This window comes from Rhinatrema bivittatum, chromosome 1, assembly GCF_901001135.1.
Source record: "Rhinatrema bivittatum chromosome 1, aRhiBiv1.1, whole genome shotgun sequence".
In the NCBI taxonomy this organism is placed as follows: Eukaryota; Metazoa; Chordata; class Amphibia; order Gymnophiona; family Rhinatrematidae; genus Rhinatrema; species Rhinatrema bivittatum.
In genome coordinates this window covers 784876671-784893696 of record NC_042615.1, presented here as the reverse complement: position 1 = coordinate 784893696, position 17026 = coordinate 784876671, and the positions used below count along the sequence as shown (strand labels likewise).

General features: G+C 41.1%; 1 protein-coding gene across 1 annotated transcript in view; it reads right to left on the bottom strand.

Moving 5' to 3' along the window:
* The window catches only part of SMAD2 (SMAD family member 2), a 267476-nt gene that overhangs the window by 229526 nt on the left and 20924 nt on the right, over positions 1–17026 (bottom strand). The window contains 2 exon segments of the mRNA XM_029580444.1: positions 14543–14622; positions 14624–14827. Of these exon segments, the coding sequence (XP_029436304.1) occupies positions 14543–14622; positions 14624–14779 (236 nt within the window). The 5' untranslated portion in view covers positions 14780–14827.

Sequence of the window (17026 nt, the reverse complement as noted above, 5' to 3'; positions counted from 1 at the left end):
ATAGCTTTATGGAGCAATTGGTTCAGGAACAGACGAGAGAGGGAGCAATTTTAGATCTAATTCTCAGTGGAGCACAGGATTTAGTGAGAGGTAACGGTGGTGGGGCCGCTTGGCAATAGTGATCATAATATGATCAAATTTGAATTAATGACTGGAAGAGGAACAGTATTTATTTTATTTAAAAACTTTACTATACCGTTGTTTAGTGATATACCATCACAACGGTTTACAGATAGGCACATAAATAAGTTTGGATTGGTTTCTAAGTTATCTAGTAGGTGCCAATAAATTTTCGGTTACATGATTCAAATAATATTGCTATACGGAATGTGGATGGGAAATTCCAAACATGAGATATACTGTACTTTTCTTAAACTAATATTTAAGTATGCAAAAAAATAATAGAGCAAGCATATATGTTATTTTTGGTGACTTAACTGTGTTTGGGAGTTCTTTTTCTCCCCACTAATTTTGAAAAGCTTTTTTGAAGAGCCATGTTTTTAAACTTTTTTTGAAGAGTTTTAGATCTCTCATTAATCTTATTTCAAGTGGCATTGTGTTCCATAATGGTGGCCCACCTAAGGATAGTACTCTCTCACACTTGGGTCAGTTTAGCTGTCTTTACAGAGGGTATGGTTAGTAGAGCTTTATTGGCTGATCTGAGATTTCTCTGGGGGACATGTAGTTGTAGTGCAGTGTTTAGCCAATCTGTATTTTCTTCATTTATTAGTTTGTGAATTGTGCATAGTGTTTTAAATTGCACTCTTTGTTCAATTGGCAGCCAGTGTAATTCAGCGAGAGTTTGAGTGATGTGGTCCCTTCTACTTTTTCCAGTCAGTATACTGGCTGCAGAGTTCTGTAAGATTTGTAGTGGTCTTAATGTTGTATATGGTAATCCCAGGAAAAGTGTATTACAATTGTCTGTGCTAGCGAATATAAATGCTTGGAGAACGGTTCGAAAGTGAGCTTGGGTTAATAGGGGTTTTAGCCTTCTAAGGACCATATGTTTGGCGTAGCCTTCTCTAACTTTCAATTATGTGTGTTGCTTTAGGTTGAATTCCTTGTCAATTATTACTCCTAGGTTTCAAGCTTTTTCACTTAGTTTTCAGTTAGTTTCAGTATGCAAATCCACAGCTCTTGTGCTAAACTTCCAAAAGGGAAACATTGATAAAATGAGAAAAATTGTTAGAAAAAAACTGAAAGGAGCAGCTACAAAAGTAAAAAAAGTGTGCAAGAGGTGTGGTCATTGTTAAAAAAAATATCATTCTAGAAGCACAGTCCAGATGTATTCCACTCATTAAGAAAGGTGGAAAGGCGGCAAAAGGATTACCAGCATGGTTAAAGGGGAGGTGAGAGAAGCTATTTTAACCAAAAGATCTTCATTCAAAATTGGAAGAAGGATCCAACAGAAGAAAATAGGATAATGCATAAATGTTGGCAAGTTAAATGTAAGACACTGATAAGGGAGGCTAAGAGAGAATTTGAAAAGACGTTGGCTGTAGAGGCAAAAACTAACAGTAAAAACTTTTTTTTTTTTTAAATATAACCGAAGCAGAAAGACTGTGAGGGAGTCAGTTGGACCGTTAGATGATAGAAGGGTTAAAGGGGCACAGAGAAGATAAGGCCATCGCGGAAAGATTAAATGATTACTCTTCTTCGGTGTTTACTGAAGAGGATGTTGGGGAGGTACCCGTACTGGAGAAGGTCTTCTTGGGTAATAATTCAGATGGACTGAATCAAATCACGGTGAACCTAGAAGATGTGGTAGACCTGATTGACAAACTGAAGAGTAGTAAATCACCAGGATCGGATGGTATACACTCCAGAGTTCTGAAGGAACTCAAAAATGAAATTTCAGACCTATTAGTAAAAATTTGTAACCTATCATTAAAATCATCCATTGTACCTGAAGACTGGAGGATAGCTAATGTAACCCCAATATTTAAAAGGGCTCCAGGGGCGATCCGGGAAACTACAGACCGGTTAGCCTGACTTCAGTGCCAGGAAAAATAGTGGAAAGTGTTCTAAACATCAAAATCACAGAACATATAGAGACATGGTTTAATGGAACAAAGTCAACATGGCTTTACCCAAGGAAAGTCTTGCCTCACAAATCTGCTTCACTTTTTTGAAGGAGTTAATAAACATGTGGATAAAGGTGAACCGGTAGATGTGGTGTACTTGGATTTTCAAAAGGCATTTGACAAAGTTCCTCATGAGAGGCTTCTAGGAAAGTAAAAAAGTCATGGGATAGGTGGCGATGTCCTTTCGTGGATCGCAAACTGGCTAAAAGACAGGAAACAGGATTAAATGGACAATTTTCTCAGTGGAAGGGAGTGGGCAGTGGAGTGCCTCAGTGATCTGTATTGGGACCCTTACTTTTCAATATATTTATAAATGATCTGGAAAGAAATATGACTAGTGAGATAATCAAATTTGTAGATATAAAAATGTTCAGAGTAGTTAAATCACAAGCAGATTGTGATAAATTTCAGAAAGACCTTGTGAGACTGGAAAATTGGGCATCCAAATGGCAGATGAAATTTAATGTGGATAAGTGCAAGGTGATGCATATAGGGAAAAATAACCCATTCTATAGTTACTCAATGTTGGGTTCCATATTAGGTGCTACAACCCAAGAAAGATCTAGGCGTCATAGTGGATAACACATTGAAATAGTCTGTTCAGTGTGCTGCAGCAGTCAAAAAAGCAAACAGAATGTTGGGAATTATTAGAAAGGGAATGGTGAACAAAACAAAAATGTCATAATGCCTCTGTATCGCTCCATGGTGAGACCACACCTTGAATACTGTGTACAGTTCTGGTTGCTGCATCTCAAAAAAGATAATTGTGATGGAGAAGGTACAGAGAAGGGCTACCAAAATGATAAGGGGAATGGAACAGCTCCCCTATGAGGAAAGACTAAAGAGGACAGGACTTTTCAGCTTGGAGACGGCTGAGGGGGGGGGGGGGGGGATATGATAGGGGTGTTTAAAATCATGAGAGGTCTAGAACAGGTAGATTTGAATCGGTTATTTACTCTTTCGGATAATAGAAAGACTAGGGGGCACTCCATGAAGTTAGCATGTGGCACATTTAAAACTAATCGGAGAAAGTTTTTTACTCAACGCACAATTAAACTCTGGAATTTGTTGCCAGAAGATGTGGTTAGTGCAGTTAGTATAGCTGTGTTTAAAAAAGGATTGGATAAGTTCTTGGAGGAGAAGTCCATTACCTGCTATTAAGTTGACTTAGAAAATAGCCACTATTACTAGCAACGGTAACATGAAATAGACTTAATTTTTGGGTACTTGCCAGGTTCTTATGGCCTAGATTGGCCACTGTTGGAAACAGGATGCTGGGCTTGATGGACCCTTGGGTCTGACCCAGTATGGCATGTTCTTAATGCCCTCCTTAAAGAGGGCCACTGCTACTACCACCACGATCTTGGAAAAAGGTTCTTGGTGCCGTGGCTAGCCCAAATGTCAGGGCCTGAATCAGGTAGTAATGATCCAGAACAGCAAACCAGAGGAATTGCTGATATTCTTGAGCAATGGGAATAAGCAGATATGCCTCTGTCAGATCCAGGGATGTGTGATACTCACTCCCCTGTTTGGACAGCCATTAAGACAGAGCACACCATTTCCATCCTGAAATGCGTGACTCGTAGATGACAGTTGACACCCTTGAGATCCAGTATGGGCCAAAATGACTTATCCTGCTTGGGCATGATAAATAAATGTAATATCAGCCCATATTTCGCTGTGATTCACAACAAGAATCACCACTTTCAGATTCAACAGCCATTGTAATGTTTCTTCCAGTTCTACCCTCTGAGGGAGAGTTTCATGGAGAGATCATGAAGGCATCCAGAGGAATGAGAAGAAGTTTTAGAGCATACCTGTTCCAAATCACTTCAAGAACCCATTGATCTGAAGTAATCTGGACCCACCTGTGAAAACCAGAAGAGGCCACCCCCTATCTCCTGAACCACCAGGTGAGCTTGTCATTAGGAAGATCAATGAGCTTCCACCTCTGGAGCCTGCATCTTTCAAGGACCTCAGAAGTGAAAGGACAGACCCATGGAAGGGACAACATCTCTGGGAAGAATTTCCCCTTTAAAAAGGTCAAACACGTTGGTGGTCTCAGGAGTAGCCAGTCACCTGAAGAGACCGGGCCATAGGTTTCTTGTCTGCTGGCAAAATGAGACATGGGTCCTGGGTCTTCCCCCCCTCCCCATTTACTCATTAGCTTTTCTAATTCAATTCCAAAACAAAAGCCAACATTTGAAGGGCAACTTGGTAAGACTGGCCTTTGAGATAGTATCTGCTGACCAGCTGCACAGCCACAGATGCCACATAACCGAAGCAGCTCCCCGGTACTATCAGAGGTCCAAGACTGGACATGACAGTGGCAGAATCTTGACAAAGCCCGGGATACCAAAGACAAAATTAATTTGTAAGTGCGTCATTGCTGCCTCAAATGCTTGATTCAGGATGGCCTTAATCCTTCTAAACCGAGTATCCTCCAATACAGCACCTCCCTCTACCAGGATGCTGGTACATTTAGTGATTGAAAACATCAATGTATCCACCTTGGGGAAATGCACCTGCTATCTGGCTTGCAGAGCCAAAGGATATAAACCCACCAAAAAAGTTAACTTTTATAAGCAGCCTCTGGCACACTCCATTCCAGATCAATCAACTCCTGGATTGCCTCCAGGAGGGGAAACAAAAAACCTTGCACAGAGTGACAAAAATGGGATCCTTTTTCTGCATTCCCAAGGAGTCAGGTGCAGCCACCCTGAAGGTCCCCAAAGTCTGAGAGATCAAGCTCGGAAACTCATCTCTATGAAAAACCAAGAAGAGTTTTATAAGGCTCCAAACCTGGGGGAATCTCCCTTCTTCAGCAGGAGGCGCACCACGATTATTGGTCTCATGCTCCAGCTGCATTCGAACCTCGCCAGACCACACTGAGCCAGGGCACTTGACCGTGGAACAGGAGGAGCCACACTCTGCACATAAACAGACCGAGGCAGGTGGTGCTGACTCAGGTCATCCCTGAAAAAAATTCTACCCAAGAAACTGAGAATGTGCCCATTCCCGGCCCTATAGGACCAAAGCTGACATTTCTCCCAACTACTTGGTCTGCCAACTTAGGGGATAAGAACATAAGAACTTGCCATGCTGGGTGAGCCCAAGGGTCCATCAAGCCCAGCAACCTGTTTCCAACAGAGGGCAAACCAGGCCACAAGAACTTGGCAAGTACCCAAACACCAAGAAGAGCCCATGCTACTGATGCAATTAATAGCAGTGGTTATTACCGAAGTAAACTTGATTAATAGCAGTTAATGGACTTCTCCTCCAAGAACTTATCAGTGATCTGTACAAGAAGCACTGACATCCAAGCATCCAAGAAGCACTGACAGGCTTAAGGAGAACTCCGGCTGAATGGCTCCGATATGGAATGCAGCACATATGGGTAAGCGCTTAGGCTTCTTTGCCAGACACTATGATTATAAGTGCCTAAAATTATGGTCAATCTCCATCTGCTGGCAGAGGTGCATAACCCACTCGTTGGGATTGGCCTACCCAAATGCTAAAGAACGGCAATTTTACTGACATAATTCAGCCCACAGGCAAGTCTTGAAATCCAATATTAATGCGTTCATTTTCAAAAATCTAGTAGTGTTTACATTATTGCACTAGTATATTAATGTTAGCACAATAGAAAAATGAAATCAAGGGAAATAATGATATCCGTCCATTAGATAGGATAACATTACAAGAAAACCCATTTGTGAAGACAGTTTACCAGTTATATGATTGGCTTGTATAAGTGCACAGCACTAAAGAGATTCTTCCAGTTTTATAGAAAAACCCTAAAAGTCCTTTTGCTACCCATATGCAGCAGATAAGAGTGCTGCTGTGGCCCTGAACTTTCCTCTATTCCATATAATAACCGACTGTGGAAGAACTCCTCTGGGGCCGGGGGAGAGATTTTATGACCGGTAAAATATCTTTAGAGAATACCAGTTACAAGCAAGCAACTTTGTTTACTAAGCCAAGCATTATTCAAGATAGAAGCAAAAATGGGACAAATGAGACCCACCAAAAGGCAAGACTAGTGTTTAAAATTTCTTTTATTCATTTTCAACAGTATATAACCAACATTAAACAAGATACAAAACAGATCAGGCTCTGTGGTTTGCTCTGCCCATAGGCCTGTACATTTGTCCAAACAAAAATTCTGAACCCCTCTGATTCCCTCCCTCCCTTCCCCATCCCTAACCTGGGTAGCACAGGTCACATATGTCATGCCTATGTCACTCAATCTCCATCTTTGTATAGGCTTCCTCATATTAATAGTCACTGAGAATCAAACTCCTTGCTTTATGAGCAAGAGATTGTATATATAAGTTCCAAGTTGGTAGTAAAATGTTTTTACTTAAGGTCTGCCTTTTCCATATATTTCTCAAAAATACACATATGACAGATTAGATTCTTCCATTGAGTAAGAGTCAGACTTTCTCCTAACCAATTCTGCTTTTTTTTTTTGGGACATCAGCACTATACTTATCCAAAAATCTTGTAAGTTTCTGTTCCATAGAAATGCCACTCATATCAAAATGAAGCACTTTTGATTGACTTGGCAACATTACATTTGTGATCTGAATAAGTGACCAACAATCCCCAGAACTGATAAGGTCCCAGATGTACCTTACACATACTGCTAAATATGAAGTCATTCTCATTATACAGGAAAAATAGTGGAAAGTGTTCTAAACATCAAAATCACAGAACATATACAAAGACAGGGTTTAATGGAACAAAGTCAGCATGGCTTTACCCAGGGCAAGTCTTGCCTCACAAATCTGCTTCACTTTTTGAAGGAGTTAATAAACTCGTGGATAAAAGGTGAACCGGTAGATGTAGTATACTTGGATTTTCAGAAGGTGTTTGACAAAGTTCCTCATGAGAGACTTCTAGGAAAAGTAAAAAAAAGTCATGGGATAGGTGGCGATGTCCTTTCGTGGATGGAAAACTGGCTAAAAAGACAGGAAACAGAGTAGGATTAAATGGACAATTTTCTCAGTGGAAGGGAGTGGACAGTGGAGTGCCTCAGGGATCTGTATTGGGACCCTTACTTTTGAATATATTTATAAATGATCTGGAAAGAAATACGAGTGAGATAATCAAATTTGCAGATGACACAAAACTAGTCAGAGTAGTTAAATCACAAGCAGATTGTGATAAATTGCAGGAAGACCTTGTGAGACTGGAAAATTGGGCATCAAAATGGCAGATGAATTTAAATGTGGATAAGTGCAAGGTGATGCATATACGGAAAAATAACCCATGCTTTAATTACACAATGTTGGATTCCATATTACCCTGTTTCCCCGAAAATAAGACAGTGTCTTATATTAATTTTTGCTACCAAGATGCACTAGGCCTTATTTTTCCATGAAGAAGAATTCACATACCGGTATATTGTTGAACAAAAAAATGAACTCGCTCCTCGAGGGCCTGTTCTCCCTGCCTCGGTGCCTGTATTCAACTACTTCTGCCTGCTGGGATCATTTTTAACTTGCTTCTTTTTCTCCATTGAGAAAACTGAAAGGTGGAGGCTGCTGCTGACTCAAACCTAGAAAATGACCATTGATGTTACTGAATCCTGAGACAACGGGACGTTGAGCACATTGTCCATTTCCATCCATTCTTCTCCATTCATTTGTTGATCTTTGGAGAGAATGCAGAAGAAAGGAAACTCAGACTAATCTGATTAATTTGATTCCTTCCGTCTTATAGCAATTTGTATAGATTTTATTAATCTAGATGTCCAATTATATCACCAATATATAGGCAGTTTGCTGAACAAAAAAAAAAACAAAGCTTGCATTCTCTTCCCTTTTGGGCTTGCATGCTCACAAGAATCACAGATTGACTGAAAAAGAAGAGTGACGCTCTTTATACAGTAATTTTAAAAAATGCAAGCTGTGTCTACGGTAAGAAGCGTCTGTGAAGCGATAGGCCCGCGCAACCCATTTTACTGTATAGAGCGCTATACAGTATGCTGGCCTAACGCTTCATGGACACGCTGGTACCGGTATCTGTCATTTCAAATGACAGGTACCAGGAAGTTGACGGTTTCTCCTACGCTTGGGATTGCCAGTCCTCTTTCCTCTCCTCCCGAAGCAAGCAAAGAAAGCGGAAAAAAAAAAAAATGCAAGAGAGGGGAGAGAGGACGGACAATCCTACGCTCGTGACTGCCAGTCCTCTCCCCTCCTCCCGAAGCAAGGCGCGAAAAGCAGCCTTGCTCCGGGAGGAGGGGAGAGGACTGGCAGTGTACGGTAAAGCAACGAAGTGACTTACTTTTTCACAGCCCTCCTCCGGAGATCGACTGATCGCGGCTCCCCTGCCTCCCGGAGGCGAAGATGGATGCCTGCACGGGCAAAAGCGGCCCCTGTGTGTGCGATTGGGCCGCTCAATGCGTGACGTCACGACGTTTGGCGTCACGGCATGTGACGTCACGCATTGAGCGGCCCAATCGCATGCACAGGGGCCGCTTTCGCCCGTGCAGGCATCCATCTTCGCCTCCGGAGGAGGGCTGTGAAAAAGTAAGTCACTTCGTTGCTTTACCGTACACTGCGCCATTTCTCAACGCAGCCGTGGCCAGAGAGCTGGAGATCACGTCGGGAACCCCCCCACTGGACCCCAGGTAATTTAAAACATTTGGGGGGGGGTTCTGGAGGGTTTTAGGGTTTTTTTTGGTGTGCCGGTTTTCCCGCCCTCCCCCGATTTAAAAAAAAAAAAAAAAAAAATAAGATTTCCCTCCCCCCCCAGCCAAAATCGATCGTTAAGACGATCGATCACACGATTCAACACCCCTACTAACCACATTCCAGAAGTAATTGTGCATTGAAAGTTTTTTTTAAGAAATAGTAATTATCTACTTCAGCAGGTTTTCTTATCCTCCTAGAAACCAGTTTATAAAAATCTTTAGTACATTCAAAACATTCTTTAAAGTAAATTACTTCTTAAATCTTTCTGTGCTTTGGCCTCAATTTGCTGTTAGGCAGACCAGATCACCCCACTGCTTTGAATAGGACACTGAAGTTGTCTGGCATTGTATATGGGTTGACAAGTGTTCTTTTTCCTCAGAGATGTATAGATCTTGTTTGACCACTTCTTAGGTTGCCCTTAAATTGAACTGGAAAATGAAACCAATAAAATACCTCCACTTGCACAGTCAAAAAATCACACCAAGCTTTCAGGTTGGCTTCTAAATAAATGGGACAATTGTTCTGTCCTTTCATAACCATACAAGCAGTTGAGCCCGTTTTAAAAAGGGCGAGATGATGTTTGCCCAAGAACCATCCCTTTTGCACCTGCTTCATGCATAGTCTCTGCGCTTGCAGTATCATTTTCTCCTTTGAGTCCTCCCCCCAGCATGGCTGCCATGATCTTTTGTAATTGGTTTGATTCAGCTGAGCTTTCCGGCACATCAGACACATTCATCAATCTATATATTTGAGCGCTCTCGTCTGCGCATGAGTGGCAGGTCGGTCAGAGCTCATTTACCTGATAGCCATATTAGATATTTTAATCACTTTTACAGATAATTATATTTTTAATTTACATAATAAACATTTCTTCCCCAGAACAAGGATCAAAACCATGGTGATATGATCTTACCTGGCAACTACCATCACCAAACCTCAGTTTAACATGTTTTAATCATTTTTTATCCAAACACCCAATGAGATGCAAAGAAATTGAAGAGGTCCAGACTTAAATAGGTTTGTAAAAATATTTTCCCGGTTCCATTTTTGTGTTTTTTTTTTTAACCACAGGGACTCCCTGGGGGAAACAGGTGTGACATCTAGTTTAAAATGTAATTCTGTTCAAACTCTGGATGTGGTCAGGTTACAGGCACCCCTAAGCATACCAAAAACTGTCAAAATATTGAGTTTAATAAACTTAGAATGTAATAAAAATGATTGGTGCTGGGTTCACAAGGGTGCTTCCCTTGGCTGACACTAAGTTGGGAGCCTCTTTCTATGCTTCCCTGCAAAATCGCCACCTTATTAAATCTTTAAAACCATTTATTTAGTTTTTATTTTAAACCTTTATTTCACCCTCAGGCACTGTTTGGGGGCAGTCTTTCACTGACATCCCCGACATCAGCAAGGATCCCTTGGCCCTCTCTGCAATCATGCCAGGGCTTTGCTTACAGCCCTGATTCTTTCCCTTTTAGACTTGCAAAGGCAGCATTCCTAGTGGTGCCGCTGTCTTCTGACACAAGCCACATTAGCAGCTCTGATTTATTTAAATTATCGCCACGGCACCTTGGGTTCTCTGGCTGCTGGGAGCTTGTAAAAAGACACTTCTAGCTTTCGAGCCATTCTTAGAGTTCCCCAAATTCAGACAACATAGTGGCAATGGACTATATAAACAGTGTGTAATGGGACCTCAAATACTTTGTCAAGAAACCCTAAGAATTTGAAAGTGGGCAACAGAAGAAAAAAATACATCTCTTAGCCACCCACATATCAGGGCAGGTAAATTATCTGATGGATTCATTAAGCTGACATTTGTAACCTCATGAATGGTCTCTCGAAAGGCACACTTTAAAAATATTTCAGATATGGGGAGTTTGAGTGAATCCTTCAACTATACACTTCAGTTTTATTGCTTGAAAAGAACAGATCCAAAAGCCCTGGCATCCAGTGCACTAGCAATCCTTGGTAAGTAGGCCTAATGTAGATTTTCCCTGATATCTTTGCCAAAACAATTCTGAAGCTCAGATAATGCAAGATTGTAATAGCTTCATTCTGGCCATGCCAGTCTTGATTTTCTTGATTTCTGAAGTTATACAGCACATTCAGCTAACCGATCTCTTTTGCTTCTGTTACAATACAACAGAACCGTTCTTAGCACTAACAGCTCAAATATTTTTAGTACAGAATCTTAGCAACCATACCATTCTCACAAAATATTAAAGCACTTGTGCTATATATTTTGATTTATATTCTGCTTTACAGCACTCAGGTGCTAGCAGTGAGGAAGCAGTCTACCAAGTAATCCTATGGTTTCAAAATGAAAAGTATTTGAACCTGGTGCAATACACAAAAACAAGACTTTTGTGGCACCTCTGAACTGCTATAGTATCTTTATTAATAGCATCTTTATTATAGCAGGTAATGGACTTTTCCTCCAAGAACTTACCAAAACCTTTTTTTAAACCCAGCTGCACTAACCACTAGGGATGTGAATCGTTTTTGAACGATTAAAATTATCGTCAGATAATTTTAAAATAGTCCAAAATCGTTCGAGTGCACGATCAAATACAAATGCCCCCGATTTATCGTCAGGGGCATTTGTATTGTATCGTTAAATAGGGCGTGGGAAACCGGCACACCAAAAAAACCCTCTAACCCACCCCGAACCTTTAAAACAAATCCCCCACCCTCCCGAACCCCCCCCCCAAATGTTTTAAATTACCTGGGGTCCAGTGGGGGGGTCCCGACGCGATCTCCAGCTCTCTGGCCACGGCTGCATTGAGAAATGGCACCGGTGGCCCTTTGCCCTTATCATGTGACAGGGCAAAGGTAGCGCCGGCGCCATTTTGGTTCCTGGCTCCCGACGTCACGCGTGCAGGGATCACCCCGCTGGACCCCCCAGGGGACTTTTGGGCCAGCTTGGGGGGGGGCCTCCTGACCCCCACAAGACTTGCCAAAAGTCCAGCGGGGGTCCAGGAGCGACCTCCTGCACGCGGGCCGTATTGCCAATCTTCAAATGGCGCCGGCGCTACCTTTGCCCTCACTATGTCATTCGGAGCAACCACTAAATAAAAGCTACTTAAGTATATAGTATGGTATTACTAATTAGCTCCCCCTTAAAGTGTTTTTATATCCACAAATGACTAAGTTTATCTAAATTATTTTGTGTTACTCTGCTTAGTGTCAAGTTATTCTGTTAAAATTAGGTTAGACAGGGAAGGGTGGCAGGGAGGAAGCCTCTACAATTCTAATCTTCCTATACTTAAGTAGTAAATACCCAAGAAAAGACCATGCAAAATATCATTTTTAGAAAACAAAAAAAATAATGCAATTAAGTAAAAGATATTCTCAAAATAAGGTCTGAGCAGTTGAACTTAAGCCGGTGGGGGGGGGAGAATTACCCATTTGTAGCTCAGGGTCCTCGAAGAATGTAAGAATTTTTCTTAGCTTAGCTGACCTATGTCTAAAGCTAACCTTTTAATGGTAACAAGCTCCTTTCAACTACCAAGGCTTCAAAGAGAAAAAAAAAAAAAAAAGTCCCTTTGAACTACTAAATCCAAAAGGCAGAGGGGAAGGAGGAGTCAGAAGAAAAGCTAGAGCAAGGCAACCCTTCCTTTCTATATCCTTGAGCTTAAGCAGTAAACTCAAAAACCAAAAACATACTTCACTATTCTTTTCCTTTAGTAGCAATTTGAGGCTAGTTTTCCTTGAAAGCATACATTCAGCTGCCTCATAGAACCAGATGAGTGAGAGGAAAACCAGACAGACACCAGGTGCCATGTATAAGGTCAAAGAGATGAAAGTCTGGCTGCAAGTCTACCTTCTAACTGCCTCCTGGAGCAGAAAACTGGTACTTCTTGTCAAAAGGTCTACCTTGGGTGTAACTACACTCAGGAAGACTGATCCCCACTTCGGAGATACAGGTATTGACTGAGGCCAGTCTGCCTAATGTGTGGGAGTCTAATGATAGTCCCATATGAAAGGGCCCAGGTCCATACCTTGCTAGTTTCCCCAACAATGGAGCCTGTTTCCCCCTGCTAGTTCGGGTAGATCACCACATCAGTTTGGAATAGAACAATTTTGTTGTCCAATTATGATGGTGTGGTGCGGTGCCACTAGTCTTGCTGAAGGAATATCAAGGTAGTATCCCACATAAGTCCAGAGAAAAAGGAAGAGATGAGACAAGCCCTAGAGTAAAAAAGTTGAATGTATAAAAAGCATGAAGGAAACTGGGGCTAGTAGCCTAGAAACTGGGAAAGAATTGGAATTCTACAAAAGAAGCAGTAGATACAAACTATTAAAAAAAAAAATGCTCAGCTCAGAATGTTAACATGGTATCTTATATAGTGCTGTGTAACCATTAAACTGAGATCATGACAGCTTTGCTGCTACTAGCACAGTATTATAATCATATACCAGAAATAAATGAACAATTTTTTGAAATTGTAACATGAAAATAAAAAAAGTGACAGACTAGGGCTCAAGCTAAATTATTAGTTCTGTGAAACTTGAGTCCAATTAAAATGTGTACATGTAGTATTTTTGAAAGACAGTCTGTTATGTATATATTTTTTAAAAACAGCTAAGTGCAATATTTTCTTATTTTTAATGGAAACTTGTAGAGGGCTCTGAAGCAGGATTTGATCCTGCCAAAACACCTGTGGTGTTGGGCTTCCTCTTGGAGCCAGACTCTCATAATGTCAGAAGACAAATGGTACACCTTCCAATGCAGTGTGGCATCTCTTCACAATGTATGCAAGCTCTGTGGAATCAGTCTTTGCATTTGAACTACCTGAGCCCGTATCTCCTACAGCCTTATCATAGGAAACTAAAGTACATTTTGTTTCACCTATTTAGCAAGAGCTAAAAAGTCCCAGAGATAATTGCATGCAAAGATTTAAGTTTGAGATCTGACTGTAGTCTATAATTATAATTAGTGTGCTAGTACAAGAAAACAATGGCCACATAGTACCGATACTAATGGAATTATTCTGCATGGAGAGACTTTAGTTTGTATCCCCCCCACTTCTTTGCAGCATTAAATTGGCAAAGTGGATTTTATCATCTTGATATAGAAGAATGAGAAAGCGTTTTAAAAATAATCCAGTACATTCAGTACTAAAGAACTGAAACATTCAAAATAAGATTCCTTTACTAAAATCCCTACTTTAAGACTAAAAATATGGTAATGCTTCAGCTGCTGTTTTATATTTACAAACAAAAAAACATAGCTTCAATGACTGAGAAGCTATGTTTTTTTTTTCTTCTAGTAGTGGAAGGCCACAGAATAAATGAGTACAAAATGAAGCAAAGAAGGATTCAATGAAGCAAAAGATAAGCCTAGCTCTTTAAGTATTTAAATGACAAGTATAGCACTTATGCAAATAAAATTCATCAGACAGCACATTCAAACAAACAGCAACTAATAACATAGTGAAAAAAAGGTTGTGTACACTTAGTGTAGCAAAGTGAAATGAAAAGAATAAGGAAAACTTATCTGCCTTTAAGGATGTGACTCCAGATAATGGTGAATGATCTGGTATTAACAAGAGTAACAAGTGAGATAGCATTTATCACAGAATAAGGTGGTCTATAAAAGAAGGCATACATTTCGATAATCTAGCAAAAGATCCATCTTTACATGGTGGCTGATCTTACTACTTCATGGAGATCTTCAGAAATGCACAACACAAAATTACTTGATTAGAACACAGTTTATGCAACATAATTATGTATTCAGAGTTCAACCGCACTTACCTTGGTATTGTAACACATTTTGTATTGCAATTTTGTGTGGTTATTGCTTTCTCCAGCTCATCCAATTGTCCTGTTTTTTTTCAGCTTCTTTACTAAACTTTTTACCGCTTTCTCACACCATTTTTCTTCTTGTCCATTCTGCTCCCCACCACCAGCTCCTCCAGAACCACCAGCTGATTTCTTCCAGCCCAAAAGCCGCTTCACAACAGGTGGAGTGAATGGCAAAATGGACGACATGTCCTCTTATAGATGTACCACCCCGTTGTAAAGAAACCTACTCCAGATCTATAAAAAAAAAAAAAAAAAAAAAAAGAAGATTTGAATCATGTAACTTGTACAACTCTCCAAAAAACATTAGATATGTGCATTATCTAGAACCCTATTTTCTTCTAAAAAAGTGTTCCATTATATTCATTCAGCTTCCTCTTCATGTTCCACCCTCTGAGTCACAAACTAGTAACAACTAGCTTTTAAACAGTCAGTAAAAAATAACTCGGACAAAAAAAATATTTAGCTAGTGCTGAGTGAAAGAAATCACAAGTACCTAAACATTCAAAATGTACCATTTTTTTTTCACCATCAGGCAAAATTTGGGGGGGGGGAGGGGGGGGGGAAGTGTTAAGAACAAGAAATCAACTCTCCAACACACATTAGCATTGGGTAGCCAGCCAGAGTCATTTAAGAAACTCAACAAGCTTTGTTTCTACCTTCCCCCATAAGAATGCAAGAGCATGTGTGCTTATTTCCAAACTGGATTATAAGGAAATTCAGGACTTCACAGTTAAATATTGTGGTTTACTTAACTTCTCATGAAGTCTGTACTTACTTGGAATCATTTAAACATTTCATCTGCCAAAATTAGTCATCCATTTTTTTTTTTTTAATTCTAGTGGTTTCCACTAATACTATAAAATCCTTTTCTTTCCCAATTCCACTCTCAAATTTGTTCTAAAGATAGTTTGAACACAGTTTTATCAGCATTCAGATTTTTCTGACCATAGTAAGTTCCACAAAATCTCGTTAATACAAGGATTTTCCTCAAATTTTCTTTCATTAAAAAATGTACCATAAATTACTGCAACAGTGATGGTCGTTCCGGGAATGCCACTAGCAATCAAAAATACAAGTTTCTTGGTTTTGAGCACTGGGATAGAATGCCACGATTTACTCAAAATTCCATTAAACTGATTATCTACCTTCAGATAAGTCAGCAAGATTTGGAACTTTGAGGCATCAATCAAGGTCACACTTTTAGCCTTTGGAAGAACAGATTCTTACCCAACCTGGGGAGGGTGGAATAAGAGCTAAAAAGTGCAGAATGTTGAGATTACTTACCTGATAATCTCCTTTTCCTTAGTATAGACAGATGGACTCAGAACAAGTGGGTATAGTGTGCTCATGCTAGCAGTTGGAGACGGATCTGACGTCAGCACAGGTACATATACCCCCACAGGAAGTGAAGCAACTCAGTAATCTTCCTTCCAAAAGCTGTTATGGATATATGTGTACTGACCATCAATGAATTAGTGAAACAGGATTCCCCTGACCGATTGATAGTAGCTGGAGACCGCCAGCGCTTCCAACCAGAAGGCGTCAACACCTGGTAGAGTGGACGCTCTTATGTAAGAAAAATGACATGGCTTACCCTGAAATCTGTGAAACCCATGTATACCGGCAACCGGGCAGGATGCCGAGTCCATCTGTCTACACTAAGGAAAAGGAGATTATCAGGTAAGTAATCTCAACATTTCCTGGCGTGTAGCCAGATGGACTCAGAACAAGTGGGATGTACAAAAGCTACTCCCGGACTGGGCGGGAGGCTGCCTGAGGACCGCGTAGGACTGCCCTCACAAATGCTGTGTCCTCCCTGGCCTGGACATCCAGACGGTAAAATCTGGAAAAGGTATGGAGGGAGGACCATGTCGCCGCCCTACATATCTCCGCGGGCGACAGCATCCTAGATTCTGCCCAAGAGGCCGCCTGCGCTCTGGTGGAATGAGCCTTGACCTGCAGAGGTGGTGACTTTCCGGCCTCTATGAAGGCCGCTCTGATAGCTTCTTTGATCCAGCGGGCTATGGTGGGCCGAGAGGCCGCTTCCCCTTGCTTCTTCCCGCTGTGAAGGACGAACAGATGGTCCGTCTTTCGTACGGCTTCTGTCTTTTCCAGGTATCTGGGCAGCAATCTGCCGATGTCGAGATGGCGTAGCAAACGCCCTTCTTCTGATTTCTTCAAACCCGCCGTGGTTGGCAAAGATATGGTTTGATTGAGGTGAAATTGTGAGACTACTTAGGTAAGAAAGAGGGAACCGTGCGAAGATGGATAGCCTCTGGAGTGATTCTCAGAAAGGGATCACGGCAGGACAGCGCTTGTAGCTCTGAGATTGCGGCGTGCGGAACACACTGCCAGCAAGAACACCCATCTTCAAAGTTAGCGAACGGAGAGACAGGCCCTGAAGGGGGTCTGAAGGTGGATCCTGCGAGGAAA